At 42.1% G+C, this 16,086-nt stretch overlaps 1 protein-coding gene and 1 long non-coding RNA gene across 4 annotated transcripts in view; one reads left to right on the top strand and one right to left on the bottom strand.

The window, feature by feature from the left end:
• Positions 1–16,086, bottom strand: part of LOC138792621 (uncharacterized) — a 42,929-nt gene that overhangs the window by 8,918 nt on the left and 17,925 nt on the right. The window lies entirely within an intron of this gene.
• RAPGEF3 (Rap guanine nucleotide exchange factor 3) overlaps positions 9,625–16,086 on the top strand; it is a 65,356-nt gene continuing 58,894 nt past the window's right edge. The window contains exons 1-3 of one of the 2 annotated variants that reach the window (XM_069970260.1): positions 9,625–9,643; positions 11,446–11,567; positions 11,736–12,309. In XM_069970260.1, coding sequence (XP_069826361.1) covers positions 12,205–12,309 — 105 coding nt within the window. In that variant the 5' untranslated portion in view covers positions 9,625–9,643; positions 11,446–11,567; positions 11,736–12,204. Of the gene's footprint in view, positions 9,644–11,357; positions 11,568–11,735; positions 12,310–16,086 lie in introns of those variants that run through there. The other variant, XM_069970259.1, reaches the window with a different exon arrangement.

Raw genomic sequence — 16,086 nt, 5'->3', positions numbered from 1 at the left:
GGGTCCCTTCTGGTAGCTTCTCGACCCTTATCTTCTCCACTGCAATCAAGCACCGATCTTGAGGATGCAGCCATATCTCATATATGGTATAATACACTATAAGCAGGTACGGGCAACCTTCGGCCCTCCAGCCATTGTAAAACTACAATTCCCATTATGCCTAGACATCCAAAGCTGTCCAGGCATGATGGGAATTGTAGTTTTGAAACAGCTGGAGGTCCGAAGGTTCCCCATTCCTTTTCTATACTGTAAGGGGACAGAACTTACTATATTAGTTACTGCACTTAGCAATTGCAGTGATGAGACTACTACCCCTCTCTCTCTCTCTTTAAACCTAGTGGCAGCAATAGAAAATTATCCAAGATAGGAAAAAACGTGTGCATCCGCAGCTTCATAAAAATCAATAGCTTTTATTCATCGTCACAAAACATAAAATAACAAACTGGTTAAAAGACACGCCGACGCGTTGCAGGGTGAGAACCCCTTAATCATGGCCATGATTAAGGGGTTCTCACCCTGCAACGTGTCGGCGTGTCTTTTAACCAGTTTGTTATTTTATGTTTTGTGACGATGAATAAAAGCTATTGATTTTTATGAAGCTGCGGATGCACACGTTTTTTCCTATCTTGGATGATTCGGGTTGCGGCCTCCAATACCAGCACCCGCGAGCTCTCAAATCACGGAGATCCATATATTAGGTGAAGCAAGGCTGAGTGGGTGAGCTGACAAAATTCCTTTTGTTTTAAATAGAAAATTATATTAGTGGGGAAATAAGAATTAAGATGTCTGAAAACCCACTTCTACTAAAACAGGTATATAGTACAAGGTATACACAAGAAAACTCCTAGAATACCTTTATAATATTTTAGGTGTAATACAGCAATAAACATTTGTGAGCACATAAGGAATCCTACATTCTTGAAGCCTTGTTTACTCATCTATTCTAAATAGTTTCATTTCCGTACAGTTTCTCATTGCAGTGCTTTGGGAATATTTAGGCCGTATTTGGCCATTATTTTACCAGCTGTTTGTAAGAATTTATTATGGAGGTGCACACGTCTGCTTCCACTTCTGTTTCCAGTTAAACTTCAATATGTAGTAAGGGGAGGACTTTTTCCTTAAAGATTATGGGGGACATTTGTCATGGGGTTTGCGCCTAATTTTTTGTGAATAATTGCATTTTTCACCCATTTTTGGTCTAAGTTCTATTTATGAACCAGTATTCGACAGGTGAATATTTTTAGATGAGACTTTTTTTTTAATCTGCTTGTTTGAAGTATTCAACCAAAAGTTCGCATAATCCGGGGTTAGCGCCCAATTTATCATTTGCAACGTTTTAAAAAGTCGTATAAACAGGCGCAAGCTTACGTCTGGTCAGTACCAGGTGAATAAAACTGCGCCTTTTTTGCGCCTTTTTATTTAGATGCATTTTCTATGGCAGTGCTACATGTTAATGAATCAGTCACAAGATATTAGAACAAAATACACACCATTCCCCATTAGAATAGTTGCACTTATTAGACTCCTTAGTAAATGTCCCACTATGTGTATTGGATTTAAAAGAGGCTTTGTAATTTTTCACATTTCTTAGGGATAATAAATGTATTATAAAAATAGGGTAGGATATACATTGGGTGGGTTAAAAAATGTGCTATTTATATACACTTAAGGTATGCAGAGGGGGACCACTTTTTTAGGGCCCTTGGACGCTGAGTAAAAGAGGCTGAATTTACAAGCGGAGTCTGCGTGGAGGGTTCTGCACAAAATTCTGCCTGTCCGATTTATTCAATAGGATTTCTCTTATGCCTCTGCTCTCCGCTCAAAGAATGAGCATGTTCAATGTGAGATGTAAGGATACCACAGTGAATGGGAAACATTAGAGATTAGAAGATCTCTGGCCCATTGAAGGGACAAGCTCTGGATGCCTTCGTATGGGCGATTTGTATGTGGCAATGCTAGCTGTAGCCTTCACTAAACCTTTTTTACATGGGTCGATTATTGGCAACTAGCATTTGTAGAAACGCTCCTTCAGCCCATAATCAGCCTGTGTAAAAGTGTCAGCGAACATCCAAGGAGCCAGAAAATACTAAAATATAGAAAATTTATAGCAATATATTTAAATAGCCGCATAAATGTTCATGCGCCCTGACCACGTGATTAATCATGTCTTCTTTAAAAAAAAAAAAAGTTATTTTTCCATTTTCACATTACAATGTGAGACAAACAAACAGAAATACAATAAAAAAGACTAACAACACTAACGCGGGCACTTTACCTTAAATAACCTAAGTGCATTACCATGAGAAAGAATATAAGAAGGGCAGAAAAAACAGTCAAGGCACTATAAACGAGTCTTTGCATGGCCCCATATCGGGCCATGTAAATGGACCCTAAGGATACTATTACACGGGCCAATGGGGGCCCAATTATAAATGGAAACGAGCGTTGATCTGCTAGATCGGCGCTCATTTACTGGGCCTATTACACAGCCCGATAATCATTTAACAAGTGCTGCAAGGACATTGTTACCAAACCAAATCCTTGTTTAAACTTTATACATTACCTATCCAGGCTGCAGGTCTTCTCTTGCTCTGTGCTTCTCCCCCGGTCCACCCCCTCCAGCTTCAGAGCGGCCTATCTCAGCTGACAGGCCACTCAGCCAATCATATCATCAGCGCCAGCCACACACCGCTATTAACAAGTAGCTATGTGTGGTCGGCGCCCAACAATTATAGGTCAGAAGCTATATCAACGTTTAGCCGATGACAACGATCATCGGCTGATCGTTGTCTTTATTACACAGAATGATAATTGGCCGGATAGGGCAGATTCGGATGATTATCGTTCCATGTAATAGTACCCTTAGTTGAAGATAAAGGTAAACAGTGTGGTGGATGAGATATGAAAGGTAGTCATGCTGTTCTTACTGTATTTCTGGAATAGGGATGTCCCTTCAATAGGATTGTAGCCTGCCAGCCAGGTCTTAGAGGTTGTAAATAGAAATTAGCGAATTCGCTCATCTTTAGTTGTAAACTTGCATGGGCATGCTTTTTATTTTTTCTCATTTTCTCTTTATCTTCCTTTTTTTTTTTCCTGGCCTCTCTGCTTCTTCACCCTTTACCTAAGCTCCAATCCTCAAATCCTTATTTTTCAACACGCCCCTGGGCTGGATCTTCAGCAAACCACCTCATTGACATCCCACCACGCTGCCAGAAATATTTTCTTTTACTCCGCCTTGGTAAGGACATGAAAACAGTACCAGCAGTTTCAGGGGCTGTCTGGCTGGACAGATTCGCTTTAAGACAAGTTCCCAGTAATATTCAATTACTGCTTTTACTTGGCATTAAAGAAGTTACGAAAACTACCCCTCTTTTCTAACATCACACATCATCGCAAGTTGAGAATAATCCCTTGAAATGAAGTTGTGAATGTACATGATGTAATAACCGACCATGCTAAGTATCTCATTGGATCATAAATAAATTTTTTAGTAATTGGTCCCTGTATATGAGAGCAGCATTGAATTTGTCAGTGAAGCCCAAAATCTGTCCCTGGATGAGACCCTAGCTATAATTACTGACCATCTGTGTGCTGCAATGTTCTGAATCTGGAGGCAGAAGATATTCAGAAGGGAACTGGAGTTTACAGATGGTCAGTGATTCAGCAAGAATGCAGGGTTTATGGATGATTAAGAACCAGTGTGTTGCTGGTTGCGATGGGCGTGCATGCAGCTTATATCATTTTCACTGACAGCAAACAGAGGTAGAATTGAGGAGGAATTTAAAAACAGAAACATTTTGTTATTAATTACATTAATATTTACATAAAGAAACAAAAAAATTGTTCCCCCCCCCCCCAAGTTTGAAATCTGTGTGAGACAAAATCTTTTATGATACATAATATTCCTTATAACTGGTAATTTAATTTTCTAAGAATTCGCTGGAATATTTGACCATCTATTGATACATCCTAGTCCCTGGTGACCTGGGATATCAGTCTTAAGCTTTGTTCACACTCCGTCAGAAGGGCGGCCATTTTTATTAGATGGCTGTCATTTAACAGTAAATAATTTTAAACCACCCGCCATTATTCATATTATAACAGCCATTATTTGACGTTAAATGAAGGTTGCCCAGTAAAAATGGCTGCCATTTTGAGTGTGTGAACACAGCTTTATAGGTGACCTGTTATGCCCCCATCCTGGCATTTGGTGGCCTAGTGGCACTACATTTAATGTAACCTATCTGAACTTCAGTGTTCTGTTTTTTTGCCATTTGTGGTTGTTAGATATCGGTACAATAGAGACAAACCACGGAAGGCGGCCAGTCACACGTGCCCTATTTTCAGTGATGTGGCAGTAACCATTTTCCTTGGACTGTTCCTTTGAAGTGATGGTTATTAGATGTTAATATATTCATACTAATATGTGCAACTATTGGAACCAAACATTTGTGGGTTTCAAGTGGTGTAAGGGAACAATAAATTACCTTACAATGTCTTTAAAGGACAACTCCGGCGAAATTTTTTTTGGCTTATTTAACACACATTACAAAGTTATATAACTTTGTAATGTGGTTAAATACCCGGTCTGGCCCCCTTCCCCCACTTTCCGACCCCCGACCCCCCACCCCGGAAGTTAAAGAATATATACATTACCTATTACGGTCGTCACGGTCCTCTTCTCTGGTGTCGAGTGACGTCAGAGCTGGGGGGCGGTCCGGGTCTTCTTCCTCTTCGGCGTCTTCATTGAGAGTGAATGGGAGAGAAAAGGCTGCTGGTGCACATGCGCACCAGCAGTCTTTTCATTGGCTGGAGCGCATCACATGGCTTCCAGCTTGCTCAGCCCTGATTGGCGCGCTGGCAGCCTTTTCTCTCTCATGGACCCGGAAGCAGGAGACATCGCTGGACGGCGGACGCAGGTGACGGTGAGGCGGACGGCGGGCGAATGGAGTGGCGATCGTCACCGGAGGGATGGTGAGTATGGTGTCTGTGTGTGTCTGTGTTTTTTTTTGTTGGGGGGGGGTCCCGCTGGAGTTGTCCTTTAAGGCTATGTTGACACAATGTCAAAAATATTGAAAAGGCGGTCGATTTTCATATTTAAACAAACGTCAGTTTTTACCGCAATTTAACTGACTGCAATGGCAATGCATTGAAGTCAATGGGAAGACGGACGTCCACTGCACACAGTGTATTGAATAATGGACGTTTTTGCCACGGACGTCAAAATAATGAACATGATCATTATTTTCGTGCGTCTTTTGCAAACAGCGGACATTTTTTATTAGTTGTTCACACACAGTTTTTCTTTTTCCACCATTCTTTCTCCGTATTTACTATTAAATTTAATGGACTTTTCAATTAAGACACACCCAAAGTCCAATTAGTAACCCCAAACTAGAATAATGTACCAACACCCGTCAGTGCACTAAGGGGAGGCCAGACAGCTAAATGACGTCCGTTATTTTAGACTTAAAATAACAGACATCCTTTTAAACTGAGCTGAAAAAACGTGTGAACATAGCCTAAGTCCAAACATACATACAATCAGGTGTTATCTTCCATAGATACGGCAATGATGATATAAAAGGTCCTCTTTAAGATGACAAAGTTGCCAGGATGTTTGGAGTGCCACTTTGGTATATGAATAAAGTGTATATTCCTAGCCGGGTGGAGCAGCCACATAATAACATTCAGCGTGTCTCAAACTGCTCAGGATTAATTGAGAAACATGACATCTTTAAGATGATCAAACACAAATTAACTTGATGAGAGAAGATTGCTGGGCTTGGAGTAGGCAGATAAATAGAAGGTCTTGATCATTAGACAATCATCTGTTTATTTTGGTGGCTGTAACCTATTCACAGACAGAAACAATACATATTATTTATTTATTTATTTATTTTCCCCATGGAATGGCTGAACCCAGATTTCCTTTGATGCATTTTGAGATAAATGTCTGCCAGACCTCACTATTTCATTGAAAAGGTCTGTGGCGGTTAACCCCCGGTGTGGTGTTATGTCGGAGGAGAGGCCGATCACTTGCCAGATGGTGATGTGTGACTCTACGCCGGAGACGGTTGGCCGAGATACAACCGGACCTTGGAGTGTTATTTCGGGACGCCAGTGGCGGATAGGCACACAGGTGTAAGGACACGTCTGCTTTTATTTGACAAGGCCGGTTGTACCTTTTCCCCCTGTGGTCATTGTGCTGCCGGGCTGCTACGGGGTCCCTTGGGTTAAAGTAATCACAGATGGCCAAAGTGTTATAGTGACCCTCCCAGACTATCGGATCTGCCACCCACAGAAAGGGGAAGTGTCCCAAGGTTGCGGTGTGTGCTGTGTCGGTGGATAGCGAGAAATCACAGAGTCTCTTTAACGTAAGGAAGACTGGTTCACTAGTTGCAAATGTGCAGCAGATCATACAGATTCAACAGTATGAGGTTTCTCTGGATAAAGCACTTGATAACACACTTGACAATAGTTTCTGATAAATACTTGAAAATACAGTAACCTGATCTCTAGTAGAAGTGCAATGTAGGATACAGTCGTACCGACTGGGCAGTGTGCTGAGTGATACAAAGAAGCAGAGTAGTAGAGAGTAGGATGCCGTGAGAGTCCCAATCCATGTAGTATTGTGCTCTGCCGGGATGTTGGAGGTAGAATACTTAGAAGAAGAAGAACAACAACAACAACAACAACACCTGTGCCCGTGTATTGACCTTTACTTAGTCTTCACACCACCTTATGCTCACTAGACTCGGCTGAACCTTCCTAGAGGGTGACACAGGCCCCAGACCTTGTTACCTGGGATGGGTGGAATGCTGAGGGTTTCCTGCTGACACCCGTGATGCGAGATACAGTTCATAGGCTTACTGCAACTTTGCTCTATCTAGATCAGTTCCTAGCTCTTTGGCTTTTGTGGATACTGTACTGCTCTGTTACTTCTCCTAGTCCACGGCATGGGTTGAGGTTGTCTCTGGCTTGTCCTCTCCTAAGGGGTTTACCAGTGCAAAGTGCTGTGTAGCGTCACTTGTGAGAAAGTTGTTTGTGGCGTACTGTCTTGCGTCCTTCCCATACGGCGTTCTAGCTAAGACTGAACTGAGGTACGGGGACCTGGCAGAGGGCCAGGGCCCAGATAGGACCACTGTGGAGAGCTATCTAGCTTGTGTCCTTGCTCCACAATGCCCAACATGAAAAGACCCTTTTCTCCTCCACCCATGTGACCTACTTCCCTAGCGTAACTAACGTGCGCTGTGATTTGGTAAAGAGGGCAACAGAAGAAATAAGAAAAGAGTTCATAGGAGAGAAGAAACACAGGTTCCTACTGATCTACAGATTTAGGTGGCACATAAAGAAACAATAACCCTTTACATCCTTTAGCTGTGCGGCTTCCAAATACACATATATAATACAGTGACATCTAGTGGTGAACTTTAGTACTACTTTCATCACCACACAAGTACAATAAGTATAGACTTTTGTGAAGGGTGTATATAACTGTAACACCTGTGGTAGGACACCACATGTCTATAAATTCCATAAATGTTTGAGGACTCCAACACTATGTCACCTTCAATACAGCAGTAAGCACAGTTAGCCTGCCTTGCTAGTGTATCAAATTAACTACTTTTTCTTTTTTCTTTCTTTCAGCTTTGGTCACCATGTTGGAACACAGAGGACTGAGCAAGTTATTATATTTTCTACAGTCTTTGCTTAGGAGCTAAGTCTTTTCCAACACAACCTTACATTCATTTGCTCAGCTCTACCTGTCCTATGCAAAGATGCTGAACAAATTGCTTGTTTATTCTGACAGGTTCTCTTTAAAAGTAAATATACATGCATTGTTTGGGAAACAATTGATTTGTGGCACCTCCAATGATTTTTAGCAAAGGATAAGGTTTCTTAGCTGTTTCTCCTAGATAGAGAGAAACAAAACTCTGCTAGGAAGAGGGGACAAAGAATCCCCCTGGAACCGGCTGTTGTCTTTCCATCAATTTGACATTTCTGATGTATCATACATATTTATGGTAGTAGAACTCCTTATTGGTAGTTAGGGCCCTATTACACGGACCATTATTAAAGAGCAAGCAAGTGCCGATCTGTGAGGTCAGCGCTGGCTCCTCATTCCCCACTTGCTGTCGATGCGTGTAATAGCACCAACAGCGAGTGGGGAAGTGCGGGGATCTTTAGATCGTCTGGGTAGCCTATAGGGGATAGCGGCGGTCTGCTGCCGACGCTCCTTCCGCGCAGTGTGGCGGCCAGCAGACCATCGCTATTATTATTGACATTTTGGTATATGCAGAAAGACAACGATCAGCCAACATTGTGCATGTCGTCCGAAACGGCCAGTAATCGGCCAAGTACGGCTGATAATTGCTTTGTGTAACTAGTTGTGCTAACAGTGTACGCCAACTCAGCTCCCATATCGTGCCACTCCCCATATCCTGAGAACCTCCTCTGTAGAGCCATCATAAACCATCCATTCATAGCAGTTATCAAACCCTGTGCAAATAAAGTGTGTATTGTATATGGCACCATGCCGTAGTTTGCATCAACAGGCCATATGGAAAGCAGTCAGACAGCAGGATTACACAGGATAGTAAGTTCAGAGGACAGAAGAAGGCTACACCACATATGTGTACTCTTCTGTGTGTCCTGTGTAAATGTAAACAACTGGATGTCCTCAATGAAAGGAAACAGATACAGTAAGTGAAAGCACATGGCCAGATAAAGACACAAGATATTGGTTAGCAGATCTGATATGCCAGTGGAGGTCAACCCAACAGTTTGTGGAGGCCTCAAATGTGGTCCTTGCCTCCATTATACATAGCCACAACTATTTTATAGAGCCGTAGCCATATTCATGAAACTAAAAAAACACTCTTGTGGAAAAAAATCTATTTTAGCGAAACCTAAAAATACACATAGAAGCAAAGAGCAGGCTCTATTAACACTTAAGGTTCCTTCACACGTAGTGGATCCGCATCACACTGTGAGTTTGCAGCTAAATCCGCTGTGGATCCATGTAGTGTAAAGGTCTATGGGGGTTACATATCCGCAGCGGAATATTCATTCTACTGCTGATATGTAAGCCGCCCACTTTAACCCCCCGCCGCCTGAAACCCCCAGCTCGGAACATACATTACCTGCTCTGCGCCACGGCTGTGTGAGGCTCCCGGCTTCCGTCACTTCCCATCAGCCAATCAGTGCTGCCCGTGCACTGATTGGCTGATGGGGAGCGAGTGAAGCTGGGAGCCTCACACAGCCGTGGCGCAGAGCAGGTAATGTATGTTCAAATCTGATTTTATATATATGGATGCACGCCTCCCTCAGCCCGGTCCAAGGTCCAAGTTAATCCAAAAAGAAGAATCCAAAGCAGCACTTTCAAAATACCTAGTTTGAATAAAGGGACACTGGAGTTTTGGAAGGGCTGCGTTACATTGTTCTGAAATAGAATGACTTCCATCTGACCATTCCTGCTTTAAATGGGTCAGTCAACAACTCTTGTCTTGGAATATCTATCATTCTGTTTGCCCTTTTAACTTTTGACCTTATTTCTAGGCACTACAACAGAAGCGTCAGTCACCTCAGCTGCCCTTATCTGGGGATGTTGGAAGTAATAAGACCGGCTGTCTGGATTCAGGTATATTATCAGCATTTGACTCCAGGGGCTCCAAATCTGTTTTTAGGATTCGGAGAGATTTACAGCTGTCAGACTTTTAATGTGGTGAAGCAATGCAGCATCTGGAGCCCAATGCCAGATTGTCCCTCTGCTTGTGGTATCTGGCTGTTTAAATTATCTTGTTAATTTTTTTATGCATTCAATGGAACTAGTCATGTCCAGAATCAATGTAAAGCTGTTAAACATTGCAAATAGATGATTGCACATACTGCCCAAACATATAACTGTTCCCTTTATCCCTGCCTGCTTTGCTCTGAAAACATACTTTAATCTCCTGTTCCATATTTAAATTAGAGCGAACTAGTCATTTGGTTGGTCCGTCTGTCCAAACTAGTCATGTTGGGCTTGTCCTGTGCTGTAATCTCTCCTCTCTGGGCAGGATTACAGCTCTGTTTAAAGCCCCTATTACACGGGGTGATACTGAGGAGCAAACGAGCGCTGTCAGCGATCGCTTGCTCCTCGTTACCCACTCGCTGCCGCCGCTATTACGCGCTGGTGCACATGCCCTTAGAGGTTAACGGCAGCAGATCGTTGCTATCCTGGTAGTTTGTCTTTCAACATGTTGAAAGACAAATGACAGCAACGATCCCCATCGTTCATGTCAGCTGATCGTTGTCTTTAATTACACCAGACAATTATCGGCTGTAACGGCCGATATCGGCCAAATATGGCCCATAATCGTTTAAAATAATAGGGCCTTTACCCACCCTGGTGGTTTATTATTTTTGCCAGTATTACTTGGATCCTGCATGCTCAGAGCATAGGCTTATTATATGGCATTGAGAGGCCAAAGTACAGTGTAGGGCCACCTTATTGAGGTGGGATGGTTTACACTATTTGGAAATGGTATACCAAGAGCCTCATTATTCTTATAGAGATTTTATTTTTGGATAGTTGGCATCTGCCCAGTTTTTGGCAAAAATTACAACTTTTTAAGTTAACAAATGACCCCCCCTCCCCAGTGCTCTATGCTTATTTATATAAAGTAACACTTTTTTACCAAGAGAGCTAGAGGGCTAAAAACTACATTTGGAGATAATATTGTATGTTGTATATCATAAAACAGATTTAAAAACTGAGTATCAACCGTATTAGCTCTGTAATACAGTATCTATTGGACCACAATTTTTCTTTCTTTTGGGGTCAGGATCCAACAAAATAAAAAGCTCCCGTATATTCTTAAAAAGCCAATATGCTAAAAGCTGAAAAAATTAACAACAATGGTTACAATTTTTACAAATAATAGCAACATTTCACTGTAACCCTGTAATGGGAGGAATATGTAATATTACTCATTGTTTGTCAACCCCCCTAAGACCCCCAAATACAAAAACAACTTCATTTCCTAATTCGAATTCTGTTGAGTAAAATAAATGCATAAATGAAATGTATAACAGAAAGACCAGCCTGTGAACCATAGCTGAGAGCTGAGTATTCTCTGCGTATGATTATATGTCTGTAATGGCTGTTTACATTCTCCATCACATTAGTAAAGCAATGTCTATTCTATAGTTCACTGTCTATGTGTTGCTTCTGCTTTTTATCTTATATCTCACACATTCTCCCTTCACTCTCCAGCACTTGTACATTATCTCCCTCCCCGCTCATGTCCCTCCTTCTTTCTGCTTTCTTGGGAGTGTTCATGTCTTCAGAACGTCTTAGGTGACCTGCCAAGTGTTTGTGTAGTTGTAGCAGCCAGAGCCAGTGTGTGTGTATGAGTACAAGTCACTGCCTACTCTGCACTCCTCTCACTGTCACATCAGCTCCGCTCTGACTGGACAGAAGGGACCAAGAACATTTCCCACCTGTACCTACAGAAGGGACCCATCACTGCTCTCCTAACTTGCCTGACTGCTTCTATACAGGTGCCCCAGGCATTGTTGTGGTAGGTACAAGCTTTTAAGCAGTTTGTATAGCAACAATCTGTAGTTATTCTGAAAGAGTTAAAGCGTGTAGATCAAAGCTTAGAGTTGAGCCTTATGGCATTATATATAAAGGAGTTATAGATATGGATTGACACATCTCACAAGGGGGTTTGATCTTTTATTTTCAGTGCATCCTCCTATGTGCTAAGGAACAGAGACCACACAAGATTTGGATGACAGGAACAGATTCCATAAGAGCCGGGATCATATTCTGCATTAGAACATTGGGATGGAGATGGAATTTTTTTTAATAAAACTCCTTACTGGAACTTGTTTCTAAGCCTGGATACAACTGTAATATAATTGCCTACGGTATCCATTTCATGTAAACCTATGGTGTCCCAGATTGTCCTCCAGAGATGAAGATGATCAAATATCTTCTGTGCCCTGTAGGAACTCCTTAGAAATGTTATTGTAACCTATTTGGTTTAGCAGTGTCAACCTTAATCTGTCTTCCAAAGAAAACAACAATTAAATAAGTCAACGTGGAGACTACAGGGAGCTGGGAGAACATTAAGATGCTGGGATACAGAAAACTATGAAGAACTGTGTGTCTCTTGTGATTCTACACCAGATCCTACAGTAACTGTATAGGACATGAGGCACAGGAGCAAGATGCATTTTTTCAGGAGTTATTCCTATGAGATTCAAGTGGACCAGAAAGCGGAGGACATTGCCAGCAGCATTCAAGGGATCAGATGGGTATGTATGTATTCTGTGGACATTGCAATGTTTGCTGTGAGATTTAGTGTCACTGTGTAATCGGTTGTCATAATAAGAAGCATGTTTACTAATAGTTATCGTTCATTGTACTGCAGCTACACCTTCATTGTTTGCTTGACCCTATATTAGGAAAGTACAATTATGATTTGTATTCCAAGAATGCAATAGATAAATGTTATGGCGGCATTTGTGGAGAGCATTGGTACAAAATGTCAGTAACATCCAGATCTAATGCACACACAGTGCTGAGTGTATAGTCTTGTATGGAGCTCCTATAGGTCAAGACCAATAAGTTTACATAAGGCACCATATATACCTATATATAAGGTCAGTGGGACATAAAGGTCTAGAATATGCAGGCTGTTTGGATTGTATTGCGTTCTTTGGGCTCTTTCCCATATATCCAGCAGTTTTACTTAGCTTCCCTCGGGCATGGTAGTAAAATGCCAGCTGTATACTGATGCCAGACCTGATTCTATTGTTGTTAATAGGATCGTTCCTGGAATTCGACATGTCAATTGAAATGCCAGACTGTTCCAAAACCAGATAGCAAAATGTGGCCTGCTCTGTTTTCCTTACTGGCTTGAAACATTGCTGGTAAATAATGGTAAAAAAAAGTCTGACAGTTGATTAATTTACTTTTGCATAAAAATTATCTTGATAAAATTGATATATATGAACCCAGATGTGAAATTATAAAATGACCTTTGTGTAAACCAAGTTTTTTGGGGGGATTTTTAATTTATTTTACAATTTAACTATACGTCTATATTATAAATTAATTCTGAAATCAAGCAGTTTTCAGTCTAGCCATTAATAATAATAATAATAATAATAATAATAATAACTATTATTATTATTATTATTTGTATAGCGCCAACAGATTCCACAGTGCTTTTTTTTCTTTTATACATACAGTACAGAGGTTACATAATACACAGTTAAATAATTAGAATAAATAAAAATAAAAATACAAAGTGTATACGAGACCTGCTCGTTGGAGCTTACAGACTACAACTGGGGTCTACACCAGGCACAAGTGCTTTATTTGTCCATGGTCCAGCCATTGTACATAGTTGGAAGGAAAATTATGAGCCAGTAACAACGCCAATGTCTGATTGAGAGTAAAACGTATAAAGTGCAGGTACTGTCAGAGATATAGAGTGAGGGAACAACAGAAGGGGAACCAGTTCAGGGAATGTTATAAGTAAGCCTGAAGAGATGAGTGTTGAGAATGAGTCTGAGGTCTTTGGGTAGGGTGTTCCAGAAAACTGGTGCAGCCCGAGAGAAGTCTTGGAGGTGGGAGTGGGAGGTTGTGATTATCGAAGCTATTAGGGTTACATCATTAGCAGAGCGTAGAGAACGGGTAGGATGATAGGTACAGATGAGGGAGGAGATTATGGAGGGGCAGAGTTGTGGAGAGCTTTATAGGTGAGGTTGAGGACTTTGAAGTGAATTCTGGACTTAATGGGTAACCAGTGCAGTGACTGGCACAGATGGGAGATGTCAATGTAGCGGCTGGAGAGGAAGATGAGTCTGGCTTCTGCATTAAGGATAGACTGGAGAGGGGAGAGCTTAGAGAAAGGAAGACCGATTAGTAGGGAGTTACAGTAGTTAAGACGGGAGTGAAGCAGGGCAACAGTCAGAGTCTGAGCGGTGTCAGTGGTGAGAAATGGGGGATTCTGGCGGTGTTTTTGAGATGAAGATGACAGGAGCGTGCAAGAGCTTGGATATAGGGAGTGAAGGAGAGATCAGAGTCTAGCATGACCCCCAGACATTGAGCCTGATGCACAGGAGTTATACTAGTACCACAGACTGAGAGTGAGATGTCGGGTTTGGGTTGGTTAGAGGGAGGGAATACAAGAAGTTCAGTTTTAGAAAGGTTGAGTTTGAGAAATAGAGAGGTCATAGAGTTAGAGAGAGCAGATAGACAGTCACTAGTATTTTGCAGGAAGGCAGGGGAGATGTCACGAGAGGAGGTATATAACTGGGTGTCATTAGCATAAAGATGGTTTTGAAGACCAAACCTGCTGATGGTCTATCCGATGGAGGCTGTATAGAGAGAGAAGAGGAGGGGACCCAGGACCGATGCCTGGGGAACTCCAACAGTAAGAGGTAGGGGAGAGGAAGTAGAGCCAGAGAAGGATATTCTGAAAGAGCGGTCAGAGAGGTAGAAAGAAAACCAGGAGAGAACAGAGTCCTTGAGGCCAAGGGAGCGGAGCATGGAGAGGAGGAGCTGGTGATCTACAGTGTCAAACGCTGCTGAGAGATCCAGGAGAATCAGCAAGGAGGAGTTTCCTTGTGACTTGGCCTTCAGAAGGTCGTTTGACACCTTGGTGAAAGCAGTTTCAGTGCAGTGAAGGGATGGGAAGCCAGACTGTAGAGGGTCAAGAAGAGAGTTATCGGAGAGATAGCGGGTTAGGAGAGGGTAGACCAAATGTACCAGGAGATTGGAGATGAAAGGGAGATTAGTAACAGGTCGATAATTGGCAGGACAGGATGGGTCTAGAGAAAGTTTTTTCAGTAGTGGGGGTAGTAGGAGTGTTTCAATGAGGAGGGAAAGATACCAGTAAAAAGGGAGAGGTTGAATATTTTATCAAGGTGAGTGCCATCAGGCATTCTATTAAGATCGCTTAACAGATCACTTTCCAGTAGTGTCCTCCTTATCATCACAGACAGTAATTATAGAAAAGACACCACTGACAATACATGTAGCTCACACCTCAGCCTCCCCTTCCCTGTAAAATGATCACTGAAGAAATAATAGGAAACAGGTTAGAAAAAGATATACACTTGATGCATTAACATTAAAGGGTTGTGGTACCATGGCCACTCTCTGGTTACTAGCAGCAGTGACATCACATGCATCATTCCTGTGTTGCTACAGCTAGTCAGTGGCTTCGGTGGTCTCTGCTTGTAGGGGCATGTGACTGCTTAGGCCAGTGAGTGACTGCGGCATCACATGAACAACATATGTGATGTTATAACTGCTGGACCCCTGAAAAAACCCCACCCTGTACCTCAGGAGTTTACATTGCATTGATCTATAACAAGCTGTATCAGCATGTGACTGCTCCAGCCAAAGACTGATTGCCTAGGTTATTCCTTTATTTATATAGTAAGCACAGAATTAGTCAGAAACATGACTGATGACAGGATACCACCAACAAAAAAACAATCACAGAATAGTATCCAGGATAAAACTCTCCTCCACCATCTTGGACTAAAAGCCCAAGTCAACAATAACGGCACACAGCTGCCAACCAGTCTATAATGGCACACATAAGGTCATTAATAGCCAAGTTATCTTACCGCCTACTGATGCTTGTAGCAGGAATGACCTGTGTCCATCTAATGTAATAGGTGAAATCACATTTAGAAGCACTGGACCCTATAGGTGTCTAATAAGTGCATCAATCTACCCCTCCTCACTCAGAGATTGGTGGGGTATGCGCCCTGAAATGGTCAGTCCCAACCCTCTTCTATCCCTCTATCCACGGCCCTACACTTACTCTGATTTATATAGCACCATCTTCTTCCACAGCACTTTACAGTATAAATTCCAAATTCACCTATGTGTGTTATAGCAGCTATAACCAATGTTCAAACAGATCATGTTGGACCATAGATTAAAAGTCCCAATGCACACGTGTCGGCGGGTTCAGCCATTAATAAAAGTGTATGGGGCATCTCCTGACTGTCTGTGACAAGTCTGGTGGCCTAGTCTTTGTACCCTGCCAGAATTGGTGATTTTTA

This window comes from Dendropsophus ebraccatus, chromosome 5 (assembly GCF_027789765.1).
Source record: "Dendropsophus ebraccatus isolate aDenEbr1 chromosome 5, aDenEbr1.pat, whole genome shotgun sequence".
Taxonomy (NCBI): Eukaryota; Metazoa; Chordata; class Amphibia; order Anura; family Hylidae; genus Dendropsophus; species Dendropsophus ebraccatus.
The sequence above is the reverse complement of the archived record's forward strand: the minus strand, read 5'-3'. Positions and strand labels throughout refer to the sequence as shown.